Source organism: Odontesthes bonariensis, chromosome 20 (genome assembly GCF_027942865.1).
Source record: "Odontesthes bonariensis isolate fOdoBon6 chromosome 20, fOdoBon6.hap1, whole genome shotgun sequence".
Taxonomy (NCBI): domain Eukaryota; kingdom Metazoa; phylum Chordata; class Actinopteri; order Atheriniformes; family Atherinopsidae; genus Odontesthes; species Odontesthes bonariensis.
In genome coordinates, this window is record NC_134525.1 from 19954825 (window position 1) to 19971342 (window position 16518).

A 16518-nucleotide genomic window follows, 5' to 3' on the forward strand; every position below is an offset into this window, starting at 1 on the left:
CAGCTGCAAGACCGAAGATCCATTGCTGAAGCACTCGAATGACGTCAAGGTCATCCACAGCTGTAGCAAGACATCACAAATAAATCAATGTATGGGAAACGTTCTAAAGGAAGATGGAATGCATAAACAATGTGTTCACACTAAAAATTTATCCCATTTCCTGTACACAAACTGTCATTGATAAAGAAAGAAGGGGGACACAGAACATCTGCGTCAAACAAAACAGACAGTTTCGTATTTAGAAAGCTTTCTGATCTTCTGGCGCAAGATGATCCTGCTTTAGGCTTCCAAGTGGTGTTTACGAAGATGGACAACATGCCATGTCTGATGTGTATACAAGGGACACATCTATCCAGACTGTACACTGAACAGGCTGAGATAAAGCAGGAGTTACCGGCTCTCTTCCTGTAGTTCAGACTGTCTTTGTGAGCGGTTACAGATTTTCTCTTGTTTGGTATCTGAACATTTCTTTTCTACCCCTTGAGGGTCCTTTTCTTGGACAGGAAGTGAGTTAATAAACACTCTGCAGTTTTTATTCTTTATTTAATTTGTGAACCTAATGAATAAAACCAAGTTTTCCAGAGTTTCGGTTTTACATTCAGTAAGACTGACTTTCTAGTTTAGGGAAGCAAGACTTTGTTTTTAATATGTAATCGACTAACTAGGGGAGAGTCAGCATCCGTACATGGCTAAAAATGGAAGTGGAATTATGATAATGGAGTATAATATCATGGTGATTGAGCTTTATAAAAAAAGAGAACCATGCACACTCTGAGCTTTCTAAAACGGGCAAAATGGATGCACATTTTTTCTTTTTTTCAGTCATCAAACTAAACACAGATTTCTCTGCATAGATTGAATAGCGGTGCTATGAATATGCAGATGAAATGCAGCAGAATAGTCTTTCCGAGCGTCTTCCTCGCTGCTCTGATTCTGGTCTGCCTACATTAAGCATTCCCTGTACACACACTGTAGCTGCTTCCACCCTGACACACACGTTTAACCCTAATCCACAACATTAGCCGTGAGATTCCTCAAAACCGGACGTTTGCATGTATGTACGGAATATGTAATCCGAGTTAATTCTGTTGGTCAACTGAATGAGACAAGATAAAGATAAGTGAAGGAAGGGTTACTGCGAATATATTGTTTAAACGTTACTCATTGTGTTTGTTACGGGTCTAGACGTTGTATTCTGGGGGAAGAGCAGTGTTTGAATAACTTGGCTGGGAACCAATTTAACCCACCCAAATTCTCCGGGTGAACAGGGGTTTACACATTCCAACGTCAGCTGTCAGACTCTGAAGACTTGCAGGCCTTATTGGAATTCAGTGGGCCAAGCAGCAGCGGGTCCTCGGTGTTATTGGTGTGAAGAGTGGTGGAGCAACTTTGAGGAATGGCAACAGACTTATGTTAGCTTTAAAACATTTAACCCCAGGATATTTTATTACTATCTCATGGTTTGAAACTGAAGTATATTTTCCCTGTAAACTTGCCCTGTGAGGTATTTCCTGTCCGCAGTGCACAGGATGTGGGTGCAGCCCATTCATGTCAGTATTAACTGCATACGTACTGTAGATGTCTTTAGCAATCGCCCTCCCTGTGGTTGCTCTGACAGATATCCACTTTACATGTGCTGATGTTTGTAGGCATAAAAATCAAGCTACAGCACGTACACATTAGGAGGCTGAGCGATGAAAGCCCTGAACACATGTAGACGCTTTAAACGAGGAGTAAAAGTAAATTCTCATGCATCATCCAAAAAGCGCAACCAGCTGCATCCAGCTAAATCTTCAGGACACTGAATTACTGCTTTCCTTGTGGTCATCAGTCTGGTCTGACCTCCCATAGTGGAGCCTAACTGTCTCAGACTGATCAGAGACTGTTTTTAGCAATCATTGTCATTGACATGACATGTGGATTTGTCTTGGGGGCCCGAATGTGCCACAGTTTGTATAAAATTGTAGGCTTTGTTTGTGTTCCTTCAGCTACCGCCCAAGTGACCAGTGGGGAAAGCTTTATTGTATTTGGACACGCACTCCTGTGTCACAGAGAGTACAGTGTCTAGGGGATGGAATTGAGATACAGAGGGGTTGTTTTTGTCATCAGCTGTGAGAGATTATTTAAGCAGATTAATGAAGAGGTCCCTTCCAAAGTAAACTAACAATGGTTGAAAGTAATTACCTGAGGCCACTGAGGGTTTAGCACTTAAAACTAGAGGGGCTGTAAATGAAAAGTCTCATCAGTTTGTCCAGACACGCGTACCTTAAAAAGAACAATTCTGCCTTTTCATGCTATGTGTGTGTGCGTTGCAACTTCGGAGTGAAAATGTTGAAATGTTACCTGCACTTGGAGAGAAGAGCAAAATGGAGTTTCCCAAAGGGATTCAGTGTTTTCCCAGGAGCTCTTGAGCCAGTAACCAGCTCTAAACAATATAATCTGCATTCACGATTTCCTTTGAACTTCTCCGCATTCCTGCCATTTAGATTATGTCATGTCTATCCGTCGACTTGTTTACAATGTCTGAGGCTTTTTCTCAAATGATGGGATGCAAAACGGTGCACATAGCCAGCAACATAGCCAAACCCTGCAATCTGTAGCTGTGGTCAGTATCCTTGAGCAAGTGAGGGCAAGGGGAAAAAAAAGCAACTGGGGAAACTGGAGTAGACACTGCCATGAAGCCATGAGAATGTACATTTAGAGTGTGCGAAATGGTAGCTCTCACAGTTCCAGAAGCTCAGATCGCAGTGAGATGGTCACAACAGATTGCAGCTTTGTTTTTTTTTTACCCGTTACTTTCAATCTACAGACCGTGGGAAGGGAATTTCCCAGCCCATTTCTTGTGTGCTCGGGGTTATTGCCAAAAATCACACTTAGTTTAAGGCGTTCAGCCTCCTCTGGGTGATGTCTTTAGACCATGAAGCCAGCAGATATAGTATAATTGTCACAAGCAGTCTGCCAGTTGCGTACGACTCAGTAAACAGCCCTTACCCTATACTTTACATCTTGTTATGTGTTTCACACTGTTACTTGCAGGTATAATTGGCTACGCCCCGTACATAAACCGAATCGTTTCACAGTGGAACCTCCACGATAATGACGACGACCAGCTCTTCTACACTAAGATATATCTGGATCCTTTAAAGCGAGTAAGTTTATGGCATCTACCCCAACATTTAATCTAAAAATAAGCATTTTGGATGTGCGAGCAAATTTTCCGTGTTTGTATCTCACAGGAAACTCTCAATATGAGTCTGGACCACAAGTGCAATATTTTCCAGAACCTGAATGGGGCTGTTGGTAAGAAATCAAAGAAAATACATTTCATAAGTTAATTTCCAGCTATTATGTAAATGTTAGACTCATTGTTGTAGGGGAGAAATTGCATTGAATGCATTGAACAGCTTTTGCTGCACTAACTTTAAAGCAACATTGCATGCTTTTGCTGTTGGAAAACGTCAGTTTGGCCTGAGTAAAGTCCCAAAGCTCTCGCCCAATGTGGCAAGTCAATTTTCATTACCTGTGTCGGAAATGTCTTGTTTTCCCCTTTTTGGCAGATGAAGTGCTCCTCAAGTTTGGAACAGACAGAGTCAGAGTTAGGAACATAGTGTACGACTCTCTGCCAGTTGTCGTCCATGGCAACGGAAACACCAAAGTGAGTAAGAAATTCTGCCCATGGGCACACCGAACGTTGTTGGCATATGGCACATTATCACAACTTTTCAATTGGGTGTTATGGCCAAGGACACAGGCCTTGAGGTAAATCATTCAGCTCTTCTCCATCATTCGTTTTATCAAATTCAGTTAATACATTCCGACACATTTAGGAACAAAATTAACATACAGCTCATGGAATGGTTGACAGTTACCACCAGCCATTAAAGGTCTACTCATCACTCATTCAGGTCAAGGCTTCAGTCCTTGCATTCCCCATTTTCTCATTGCCATCGGTCTCTGTAAACCAGGGTCACTGAGTTAAAAACAGGATGTTCGTATGATACTGCTATCAGTCTGTGGAGTTTTTTTTTCCTGGTGTTTTCCTTCCCGTAACTCACAAGTTCTGTTCTGCAGCTGCCTGCATGTGTCTGGTTAGCCCTGGTAACGCATCAAATCCACCCAACTTTTGAGTCATTCTTCCCAGAGGCCCAAACAGCCGTACGAGAAGCTCCAAATGGTACATGAAATAATCCATGACCGAGCAGTGGTTTCTACCACTGGAGCTAACCAGCTGGATGTCTGGCCCTTAGTTTATTATTTCCAGTTTATCATGCCAGGCTCAGTCTGGTGACAAGCACATGATCACATTGTAAATGTCTGCAACATCAGATTAGTAAAAAGCAGCATCCAGGAAATGATATGTTCCCATAAAATATGCTACTTTAATGCACACTAAACACAAAGCAGCAATGGTTAGGATTAAAATATGTTGACATTTCCGAGGAACACTGGGGAGTGAAAAAGCAATTGCATGCGATTGCCAATTTTGAAAATTTATGATCCTGAGGTCTGAACTCCAAGTAATTTCTGTCCAATCATCCCACATCCAAACAAAAAAGCAAGACATTTTACGTGGTATCTCAGGGTACTATGTTTAAAACACATGATAGAAATGTTTTATAACCTTGGTCAGAATTATTTGCATGCCAATATTCAAACTAAATATTTTCAGATATAAATGTAAAACTTTTAAAACTACATATACACAAACTGTACATACACACACGTTGTTGTTTTTTTATTTTTTCGTAATGGCATCTCTCATACTCTCAGGCTGTTGTTTCCTCATTGTAAATGAGGTAATTAAAAAAAGATTAATTAAAGTAACGTGAACAGAATTTTTTTTCATGTTTAATTCAACTGAATTGTTTTGTTTGAACTTATACCTGAAGATACTTTGAATTCTGTACTTTCAGTATGTGTGTCTGAGCAGACTTTTAAGTGTCCTCTGCTGAAACGAAAGGTCTCTGCTCACCTGCTCTGAAATTCTTTCCCTCCACAGATGTACTTGAACTACTTGGGTAACTATGTTCCCAATGCATGGAATTACGAACATGGCTGCAGCCACTGTGAGGACGACATCCTGGATTTGTCTCAGTTAAAAGTAGGTGCTTCATATTTAGCCTTTTCCATCCATTTGCCATCCTTGTTGGCCCACTTTAAAACAGCTGCTGTGGAAAGTTTGTGTTTAGCCTTCGTTCCTGTGGACATAGGAAAGGATGAAACATAGCCTGGTCTTCCAGCATGAGCCATCTGTCTAATGGTGACTGTCTAGACAGTAGGAGGAGAGCCTTACTTGTCTAATTTCAACAGATAAGCAAGAGTGTTGCTGCTGTGCACTCTCTTTCCAACAATAATAGGTCTGTATATTTGGACCCTTTTAAAAGAGCAAAAGTGCGAGATGAACTGCTCAGGGGGAAAAGGAAGCACTGTGCGGCTGTGTTGCAGGATATGGCTTCTGAGGTTTTCAGAAGGCCTCATTTAAAGGGGTGTCACTGTCGACCAGCCTGCCTTTTAGTGGGCTCCTCAGTGTGGCTTTTATCCACAATAGTAAGTTATAGTGTTTACAATGAAAATTTGTCACGAAGTTCAGCCAAGGCTGGAAATGTATAGACAGCAAGAATGGCAGGCACTAGGAAACGTCTCCAGCTGTGTGGTTGCGTCTGTCATGTTACCAAACTTCTTCCCTCTTTCTGGTCAGAGCACTGAAGCCAACGTGCCTGATCTTTGTTTTTTTGTGTTTTTCTGAAAGATTTTGGGCAACAAAATCAGTCCTCGTAAAACAAAAATCATCAAAGCTTTCTCTTGATATAATCTGCAGTACTGCAGGCACAAAAAGTCACACTGTCACACCGATCCTCAAGATTTACTGTAATCCCGTCGGCTCCATAAATAATTGTGCTCTGAAAGTTTAACTGGAGCTGATTCAGTACAAACCCAGCTAGCTTGAAATGTATCTGTAAACATCGGAAAACACTGTTTCTCATAATAATAATAATAATAGACAAGTCGGAGCAGACCTTTCTTTTCACTGTGTCCCTCTGTTTGTTTGGGACAGAGACTTCAGGGAAATCAGGTCATGTGGAAACACAGATCAGTGTCCAGACCTTTTTTGTGGGTAAACTCAGTTCACAGGCAGTCAGTCCTTCCTGGCTCTCTGTGTCCTTTGGTTTTGAACTTGGGCCTTGGGTAGACAGTGCAAATGTTGCACCACCAAGTACCAGTCCTGTGCCAACCACTTTTTTGTCCACTGTAGTTACTTCTGCATTTGGGTGTTTCTTCTCTCTTCCATTATAAATGTTTTAGTTTAGCTCTTCATTGCCCTCCTTTTGCCATTTTACTTGTCTGCCTGTCTACTTTCTTGGTGTAACATTGGCTTGATGCTTGAGGTCCCCTTCTTGTGCCTGAGATGCAGTCACTGTGGAACTCGCAAATTAGATGGTTTTTCTCGGATCGCTTTTCATCCCTTGCCCAGTCCTTTGCTGTGAACTTTGTCAAGAGGATCAAGAGTCAAGACTGGGATGTGTGGGCTGGAGCTGTGTGTCATGGGAAAGTCTTTCCTCCTCTCTGTCTCGTCCTTTATTCCTCTGTATACTGTGTCATCTTTACCCTAACAGTCATTTCAAGCACGGGTCCTTTACAGTATGTGTTGCCATGTTACCATCATTTGCCGGCCTGGTCTGTAGGAGCAAAACACTGCCTATATGTTAACATGATGATGTCATTTTTAAACATGCGTACAAAACAGTGCAAAGTATAATAACCAGGCTCACAGTTAAATGAGCTGCTAGATAAGAGCAAGTCGGTATCGTTAAAGACATCTGCAGCAGTTTTGCTTTTTGTTATTGTGAGAGGCGCGAGTGTAAATATCATCATGATTTATGTCAAACTGTGTTTTCCAAATGAGGCCAGCTGTTTTACCACAGAACTAATTTATCTTTCCTCTAATCTAAACAGGAGTATCCGAATGTGTTGGTTGGAGTGTTCATTGAGCAGCCAACTCCATTTCTGCCGGAATTCTTCCAGCGTCTGCTGACTCTGGATTATCCAAAAGATAAACTTAAGATTTTTGTTCACAACAACGTGAGTGTTTGCAGCTGCTCTCGTTTCTTTGTTGAGTTTTTTTTTTGTCGCTACACCTCTTCCATGTATGGCTCCTCCTAACCCATTAATATTGGCTTCCATTCAGGAGGTTCACCACGAAAAACACATCGAAAAGTTCTGGGAGGAGAACAGGAATGCGTTCGACAGTTTCAAGGTTGTGGGACCAGAAGAGAATTTGAGCCAAGGAGACGCCAGGAACATGGGAATGTATGTGTGCTTATTATAAGTCAATCATCAATCAGAATATGTGGTTTTAATAATAGGTTGTGTTAACTATATATTACTTTAAAACCTCTTAATTATGCCAGCATGATTTCTGTTAGGAAAAGTCATATTTATCCCTGAATAAAGCATAAGAACTGTATTTAACAAGGTTAGTGGGCTGTTACCAAGGTAATATGTAGGTCCCTGTAGTGGGTCTTTACATAATTTCAGAATAAATTGTCACTCACTGGCCTTTTCAGACAAAGCAGGAATTGGCTGGATTCAATGCTGAATTCAGCACACAGATAGTGAAGGGAAGTGAAGGGAAACCTGTGTCTAAGATATTACATATACTGTATACATATATCCACACAGAGGGAGTAATTCAGATTCACACAGTAGCAGTTTTCCCTCCATCTTGCTTTCTGTGATTGGATGGATGCCACATGTCTATTGGCTGCATGGATATTCCTCACAATGTGCCACAAAGTTTGGTCTACTCGGTTTAACACCGACTGCTGCATCAACGAAAGCTGCTAACCTCATGAGTTTTACTCAGTGCTGCAACAAGATTTTATTTTAGAGGGCCTCAAGGCATCATCGGTGAGATCCCATCTAAAGTCATAATGTCTTCTGAACTGAGACAGGGTCACACGTTGCACATATTTTCACCAGACGTAACCCCCCCACTCGTGTGACTGATCTCTGTCAAGCAGTTCCAGCTGTAATCAAGACAAGTCTCTCTCTCATCATTCATGAGACATCATGATACTCGTAGCTGTCGGTGATTTAGTCTATTTTCCTCCCCTGGTTGTTGAAGAGAAATGGCAGTTTCCATGGCTTCTTCCTCACTAGTCCGCCGTGACATTGCACACTGGAAACGTTGAAGAAAAATGAGTGTCCGTGCCAACGTTTAACCCAATTCTGCTCAGCTTCTTGAGGAGGCTCTCATTGACTGTAGCTCCTTACTAATGGTTAACTCACCAACTCCTCCCCTTCCATCTCCTTGAAATGATCAAACAAGCCAGATAGTCGGTCAGGGACTGGGACACACAGGGTAAGAAGGAAAGTTTTCAAAGAGAGGGATTAGTGACCGCCGATTGAACCCCCACTTTGCCTCAGGTCAGGGCCATTTGTCTCCGTGAAAAAAGAAATCAGGCTTCAAATCTTGTAGTCTGAACTAGGCTTGAAAATGGGTCATCCTTTGAAAGTTAAAAAGTCTCTGAGAGTCTGACCTTGAAATTTTAAAAAATAAGACTGATTTTACTCTTAGAAACTGTATCTTATATTGATGAATTGGATTTTGTGATATTTAATTGACTGCTATGTGTTTTTAATTTCATCAGGGATCTTTGTCGCAAGGATGCCGCATGCGACTACTACTTCAGCATAGATTCAGATGTCATGCTCACCAACAGACAGACACTGAAGCTCCTCATCGAGCAAAACAGGTAATCATACAGTGACTTCAACAGAGGTCACTTTGGAGACAATTCAGCAAGCCTCCTTGGTAGCTGGCGTGATCATTGAACCATTGAATTCATCCCTCAAGTGGCAAAACCACAGAAACATTACAGCAGAGTCAATTAAAGTTTTAAAATAAGCTGCATGGCTTCCTGTTTTTGCCTGGCCAGATGGAAGCACTGAGAGTCTGTAGTACCAACCCCGAAATGCCACTTAACATTAAAGAAAAAAACAAACATGCAAACCCTTTTTTGCCCCTCTACAGCTCATAATTGTGAAGAAACCTTCCCATAAACTGGATGTCACTGTGGCTGTCGCAGTGGAACTGTGACCAACTGGAAGCATGCAAAGCAAAAGACTTTCTGGGATATTTAAAGGCAGCATGAGAACACTCTGCTGGCAGAAGTGTTGTGGGAGGAAAACCAAGGAAATTTACCATTAGTCTACTGTACTGAACCTATTTGAGATTCATGGAGAACTTTTCAAAAGTCTGTCCCGTTAATTCGATCAAAAAAAAAACATAACATGATGTTTTAATTTAACTTTTTTAGATTTAAAGATGTGAATAGAAAAAAAAAGCGCATTATATGCAAATTCACCGAAATAAACCAGATTTAGTGTTGCAACCTGCACTTAAAAGCTGTTGTAATAAATTTAATTCAGACCAGAATGATGAACAAATCTGGTTTGCATTACCATGATCTGTTAGTGGCTTGGCAGCGCTACGGTTTCACCACTAAGACAATCAGTACATTAGCTGCCTGTGAGATTTAGCCCAGTTTTATCCATTTTGACAGAAACACAATCTCTCTGCTCTGTCTCCCGCTTCCCCGCAGGAAAATAATTGGTCCCCTTGTCACCCGTCACAGCAAGCTGTGGTCCAACTTCTGGGGAGCCTTGAGTCTGGACGGTTATTATGCACGCTCGGAGGATTATGTTGACATTGTGCAAAGGAAACGTGTGTAAGTCACAAGCGTACACAAAGCAATAACTTTGCATTTTCTATGGTCCCAACACACCTGCATGTGCGGTTTGGATCTATCAGAGAGTCTATAACTGTGAATAAGTCTTGTTCCTTTGTGCTGAAAGAAGTTCTCATCCTTGTTTTCGACATCATCAACAACAGACTATATTATGAGCTTCCATCCTACAATGTACATAAGAAAGTGATTAAAGCTACAATCTACCTGGGCAGTGATTTAGTACTGAGCAATGAAACCTGAGGCATGAAAATTACTGTAGTCAAGTTCAACACTTTTCTCTGATTGTACATAAAAAATAGCGTTAAATGGGATCCAGATGGCAAACTCCCACACTCACCCACCACAGCACATTACATCACCCACAAGAATCATCTTCTATGTCATTTTGACCAAACAGAAGCTCCTTAATACCATATTGTACATCCTGCCTAATTTCACCACATAGTTCTCTAACACAGTCTATAATCATTCCTGAATCTTAAAACATGAATAGTGTAAATAAGAAAAAAAGGAAAAAAAAAAAGCCTCATCTAGAATTCCAAGAATGCAAATTTAAAAGGTTATAGCTAAATGAACACCTACTTTCTCTGTGTCTTGTTGTTTCAAGGGGTGTGTGGAACATTCCTTACATGGCACATGTATACCTCGTCAAGGGCAGTGTTTTAAGGAATGAACTTAAAGAAAGGAACTACTTTGTTCTGGAGAAACTGGACCCAGATATGGCTTTGTGTAGAAATGCCAGAGAAATGGTAAGAAGGAAACATGCATGTTTGGATAAGAGCTTAATGGAGAATATAATTCTGTATTTACATATTGAAAAGGCTCAGCACAGCTACATGTAGTTTAAGATTAAAACAAATCTAACTCATGACAAAGTAAACAGCTCGACGGAAACCATAGAGGGGCAAGTATGTGTGTTTTGAAATGCCTTTTGTCTGTCATCGAGGCATGACCCTCCTCTGTTCATAGGCGCTCTGTGGTGCATTACGGTTCTTTGCTCCACTTGTATCCCATCATCCTTCACTTTCTTTTAACTTAATCGTCATGATCTCATTCACATATCATGCCTGGCTTGGGAGCTGTTGACAGTGGTCTTGTCTTTTATATGTTTTTCTTTTCACTCATGAACTATCCTCTCCGCCACTCTGTGTCGCTTACAAGCCGCCTGCACTCAGAACTGAACAGCTACCTCACCCGATCCAAACTCGGACTACTTTTGGATTGGTTTGCCTCTTTCCCAGCATGCATTCCTTCCATACTAACCCACAAAGACATCAGCTTCAGAGGGAATCTTGCTCCTTTTTCATTGCAGGCGCATTGCCGCTTCTACCAAGTTCTTATAAATGTGACATGTTTATTTACTTTAACTTGTCACTGCATCTTTTATTCCTAAATGATATCATTCGTTTGATCCTGTTTAAATGATGCTTCTCCTCTATTTTAGACCAGTCACAGAGAAAAAGACTCCCCTTCTCCGGAATCATTCCATATGCTCAGGCCCCCAAAGGTCTCCATTTACTTTATTCTGTTTTCTGACACATGCATTTCCAATGGGTTAGCACTCAGAAACTGAGTTTTAACTGGCAGGCCAATTTTCACATGCAAAAAGACTGTTTGAATTTAAGATTTTAGCTTAAAGTTACATTCTTACACTGATTAAGTGGAATGTTGTGTTTTCTACAAGCCATTGAAAATGGTCTTAGTATAACATACTAAATGTTATAATTCTGTGATGTTGATCATTACTTGTGTTGAGTTTACATTTAAAAGCAGATTTGTCCCTACTAGAGCGAGAAAGAGCTGTTCTCTGTCCTGTTTTTTTTTTGCAATCGTTTTCAATCAGTCCAAATGCAAGTCCCCTGTCCTGATGCTTTACACCGAACAGCCAAACCTCACAGCAAACACATGTAACCAGCTGCTCCCTCTGAACACCCCGACTGATCTCAGACTAGGCTCCCTCAACATTTCCTTCCATCCATGTGAAGCAGCTGGCGTAAATTACAGCTTTCACAAGATGACTTTAGGTATTTGCCATTTGGAAACTTGCAAAGAAGATTGCGAAAACACTAATTCCCTAATTCATCATTTTTGCCATTAACAAAGCCTAGTCTGAAAGTGAGTCCAAATCCCCCAAATCCCCTCCCACACAGCAACCTCCCCGTGCTTCACAGCAGAGGGAATATTGTTCCTGGATCCGCTTTGTCCCAATGCTGCCCCTCTGTTCCCGTCTCCTTCTCCAAGTACCCCACCTCGTCTTCCTCCCAACCCACCAACAAACCTGCAGCCCTCCACCCACCACCCATAAATAATCTCAGATTATTTATATGACACTCGTGTGTGTGTGTGTGTGTGTGTGTGTGTGTGTGTGTGTGTGAGTGTGTGTGTGTGTGTGTGTGTGTGTGTGTGTGAGTGAGTTCAACATACCTGATTTCAGTGTGTTTAAACACACTGAAATCAGGTATCTTTATTATTTTTATTTATTTATTTCAATCTTTATTTTTCTCATTTTGTCAATGTTTACCACTAATGAGCTTACTGTGCTGTAGATCTGAATATAATGCAATTACATCAGTATGAGCCCATTATAAACCCAGTTTGTGAGACATCTGAGTTTTTTGTTCCTTATTGCCCCTCTAACTTGTCTGAAACTGACAGAACTTTCTCCATTTGCTGCAGGGAGTCTTCATGTACCTAACTAACCGTCACGACTTTGGGAGGCTCATTTCCACAGCCAATTATAACATTTCTCATTACAACAATGACTTGTGGCAGATGTTTGAAAACCCTGTGGTAAGTCAGAAAAACTGATTACTCTTTAACCGCACAAACAAGACAAAACAAAAGTGTTATGTTTCTGACCAGCTCTGATAAACAACAGCCACCTGTAAAGGTTTTTACCCATAACGGAATCATTAGAACTTTTAAGACTATTTAAAAAAATGCGATAAGGCTCCAGTCTGATGGGGCTACTGCATTCAGAATCTGCCCTGGAGGAGAGGGGATTAGTTCTGTGAGGTATGCGGGTCAGCAAACGGTCCAGAAAAATGCCTACTAATCTGAAAATCTCTTTATGTGCAGGACTGGAAGGAGAAGTACATCCATGAAAACTACACTCGAATTTTTACTGAGAACTACTTGGAGGAGGTTTGTTTTTATGTGTGTGTATCTGCATGTCCTCGAGGTACAGACGCAGACTGAGAGACAGGGAAACAGGATGACATAATGTCGCTGGGAAATCCTCACATCTGGTTTTAACATGTCTGGGTATTGCATTTCAGTCACTACAACTCCAGGTGAAGGTGTGATTCAAGTCTACTCTCAGTGGACTCTTTATTTAGGTGTAACGTGTGTGTATTGCAGCCTTGTCCAGATGTGTACTGGTTCCCTGTCCTCTCAGAGAAGTTCTGTGATGACCTGGTGGATGAGATGGAGCACCACGGTTCGTGGTCTGGGGGCAAACACGAGGTCAGTAGTGTTGGCTCAGGCTCCCTGAACACAGAGCTACGCTACAGGCACAGTGCTGTGCTGTGCTTTTATGTCCTCTAATTTTTGCACATCCTAATGGTGGCAGGATTGCGTTGAGAATAAAACAAAGCCTGTGAATGACTATTATTTGATTCAGTGGTAATTATCTTTGATTAATCAATTAAATGTTTACACTTACAAATATACACCAAATGTTGATAATGATAAACGTATGTCATTTACTCATAAATGCTGCCAATGTAGTTTAGTGCGAGCATGCTAACATTTGCTAATGCTGCTAGTAGAAAGTCATCACTAACTTCTGGAATATTTTTTTTTTTAAACTGTTCCAGGGACAGTTTAGTGTTACTCAAATTCAACAGAAAATGCATTTCTGTTTTTTTTTCTTTCTTCATTCATAAAAGGCCTACAGGTGTTTCTCAGATACAGATTCAGCTTTTGCTGCGTCCCTCCGCCAATTATCACCATCTTACCAAAACCACCGGGTCACGACCAGCCTGAAATACAACCGTCTTAAAGGGGAAGGCTCGTGTGCTTGTGTGAAGCATGTTTCCATTCAAATACCTTTGTAATGGGTCAAATGTTAAGAGAGTAAAAATGAAACTTTGAAAATTTGAGATTGATTAAGATTTATTTCGCATTTCATTGAAAAATTGTAGTTATTCGGCCGCTCAAATCCAAAGGAACTAAATATATACCCTTCAGTGTTTTACTGTGGCTGCTTGAGGCTCATGTGCCATTGTTAAACAGACCCAAACATGGACACAAAAAAGTTAATCACTTTAACTTTCTAACTAACTTTCAATATTTATTTGTGAGGTTACACATTAGCCAGATGTAGTGAGTGGAATACTCCCGTTTAGCTTTAGTTTTTACATACGAACTCGCATAGACGCATAATTAGCGTACAGACTCAGTAAACGGTTCTTACCACCAGCCCCAGCTGCAGTTGAATATAAAATGAGGTCATGAAGATGTGTTTTATTTTTAAACTGCCTAATTCATGTGGCCTGCTTTAGAGAGTTTTCAGTTAATGTGTCTCTAAACTTGCCTAGAGAGCCACACGCGCACAGATACTTCAGCTGAGTCAGTTTGAGAAAAGAATGTGCCGCATGGGTCATTATGCCTCAAACGGACAGACAACAATTCAGCCTGAGGTTTTAAAGGCGCACAAACATCATCACCATCATCACGCTGAGAGCTGCGGTCACAGAATGATGGAATGCTTCATTTTCTGCCTTATTTTCTCTCCTTTCTCTCAGGACAAGAGGATATCTGGAGGCTACGAGACGGTGCCGACAGACGACATTCACATGAAGCAGATTGGGTTTGATAAAGAGTGGTTACACTTCATCCGAGAGTTCATATCACCGGTCACTTTAAAGGTTTTCTCTGGATATTACACAAAGGTTAGTGTAACACTTAACAGTTAACACATCCGCTTTGTCCCTGAAAAGTTCATTATTTTTCTTTGCACCTCTGTTACCTGTTTTAGGACTGTAACAATACAGGATTCACACAATGCACAAGTATTCACAATAATGTCGCGATATCGATGGAAAACTTGGGGAAACAAATAACGCTAGCAGCTACGTCACCTTTGTTTTTTGGGGGGGGGGGTAATTGAATTACACTCAAACGAGGAGATAAAGAACTGTAAAACTTGTACAAATTAGTGAAAAATAACATTCATTTTATCAGCTGAGACCATGATGTTAGTAAGGATGCAGTGATTGCAAATTGTGGGCTGATACCCTTATTGCCAATAGTCGAACTGCAGTCAACAAGCTAAATACTGGTTGATACCATTATTATGCAGATGTATCTGTGCATCCCCAGATACTATCATTAGTGAATGATAGACACAGTATAAATATTTCATGCTTTTAATATCAATACTGGTATATTGCTACAGCTCTACGTTGCATGCGGCATACTTTAACAGCACATGACAGATATTCAGTTGGACATTATTTGGAAATTTGACACACAAAATGGTAATTGGTTGGATTTCTGACCCTTTATTGCAGGGCTACGCAATAATGAACTTTGTTGTAAAATATACACCAGAAAGGCAAGCATACTTGAGGCCCCATCATGACTCTTCCACCTTCACCATCAACATCGCTCTCAATAACAAAGGCACTGATTTTCAGGTAAGCAGGCGCGTTAAGGTGGAGGAATCGGTTCTCCCTCTTGCGTCATCTTCGTCTCAAACGTCCATAAGCTCACGACTTTTTTTACAAAGTTATTAATTCAGCTTTCACAAGTGTCCGTTTTTTATATTTGTTAGGGTGGAGGGTGCCGTTTCCACAGGTATAACTGCTCCATAGATTCACCAAGAAAAGGCTGGAGCTTCATGCACCCAGGACGACTGACTCATCTCCACGAAGGCCTACCCACCACTAACGGCACCCGCTACATCGCGGTGTCCTTCATTGATCCTTGAAACTATTTGTTCCCATTGTACTTCTTTTTTTTCCTTTTCTTTAGTTCGATTTTTTGTTTCCGCTCAAAATTTTGTGCGCCAGATTTTGTTTTTGCTGATGCGATTCTTTCTCTTTTTTTTTTTTTTTAAAGAAAGTGCTTAAAAAGAGCTAACGATTTAAGGAATCTCTGTCAAACAGAGTGTAGAGTGGAAAGGGAAGTGACAAAAGTAATGAACACACACAAGTTAGTACAAAAAAAAACCTGACGTGCTAGAAGAGGGCGCCGCCGGTGCACCAGATTGTGGTTTAAAGCGTTTATTGTTCGACCCAAAACCGACACCTTCCCAGGAATCGTGTACTGTAAGGTCGCCATGATTTTCACAATACTGAAATTACATCGTCATGGTGACCATCACTCATACACACTGGTAGCTTTACTGATGAGCCGCTGTACCACGCAGGTGAGAAGATAGCCGTTGTGTATCTAAATGTGTTTCCGTCGCGTCATCACTGAAAACTGACTACTGGTGCTTATAGACGTTATCATATTTCTGCGTTCATGTCCTTATATGTCAGAGTGTGCGTTTATGTGTTTTTCTACCCTTAAGCAGCTCATTTGATTATTGTTTTTTTTTTTTCTTTTCTTTTTATGAGACTTTGATTTGTGTCCAGTGAAAAGGAAATTTATTTTTCTAATTTTGCACAGCTGGAGAAGAGGACGGCAGAATTCAGTGTGACTTCTGTTTGAATTATGTTTTCACTTGAAAGGCTTTCCCTCCTTTCTTCATTGAAAAGTGCCACATTTGCTTTTACTGAAAATACTTTCTCCACATCGATTTGTGCGACTGGAT

The 16518-nt window shown here is 40.9% G+C and overlaps 1 protein-coding gene across 2 annotated transcripts in view; it reads left to right on the forward strand.

Moving 5' to 3' along the window:
- The window catches only part of plod2 (procollagen-lysine, 2-oxoglutarate 5-dioxygenase 2), a 31690-nt gene extending 15873 nt beyond the window's left edge, over positions 1-15817 (forward strand). The window contains exons 5-20 of one of the 2 annotated variants that reach the window (XM_075452365.1): positions 3037-3149; positions 3237-3300; positions 3558-3655; positions 5000-5101; positions 6955-7080; positions 7187-7308; positions 8652-8756; positions 9606-9731; positions 10360-10501; positions 11197-11259; positions 12429-12542; positions 12831-12896; positions 13113-13217; positions 14501-14647; positions 15269-15394; positions 15532-15817. In XM_075452365.1, coding sequence (XP_075308480.1) covers positions 3037-3149; positions 3237-3300; positions 3558-3655; positions 5000-5101; positions 6955-7080; positions 7187-7308; positions 8652-8756; positions 9606-9731; positions 10360-10501; positions 11197-11259; positions 12429-12542; positions 12831-12896; positions 13113-13217; positions 14501-14647; positions 15269-15394; positions 15532-15687 — 1775 coding nt within the window. In that variant the 3' untranslated portion in view covers positions 15688-15817. The remainder of the gene's footprint in view (positions 1-3036; positions 3150-3236; positions 3301-3557; positions 3656-4999; positions 5102-6954; positions 7081-7186; positions 7309-8651; positions 8757-9605; positions 9732-10359; positions 10502-11196; positions 11260-12428; positions 12543-12830; positions 12897-13112; positions 13218-14500; positions 14648-15268; positions 15395-15531) is intronic. The other variant, XM_075452366.1, reaches the window with a different exon arrangement.
- Positions 15818-16518: the final 701 nt, after the last annotated feature.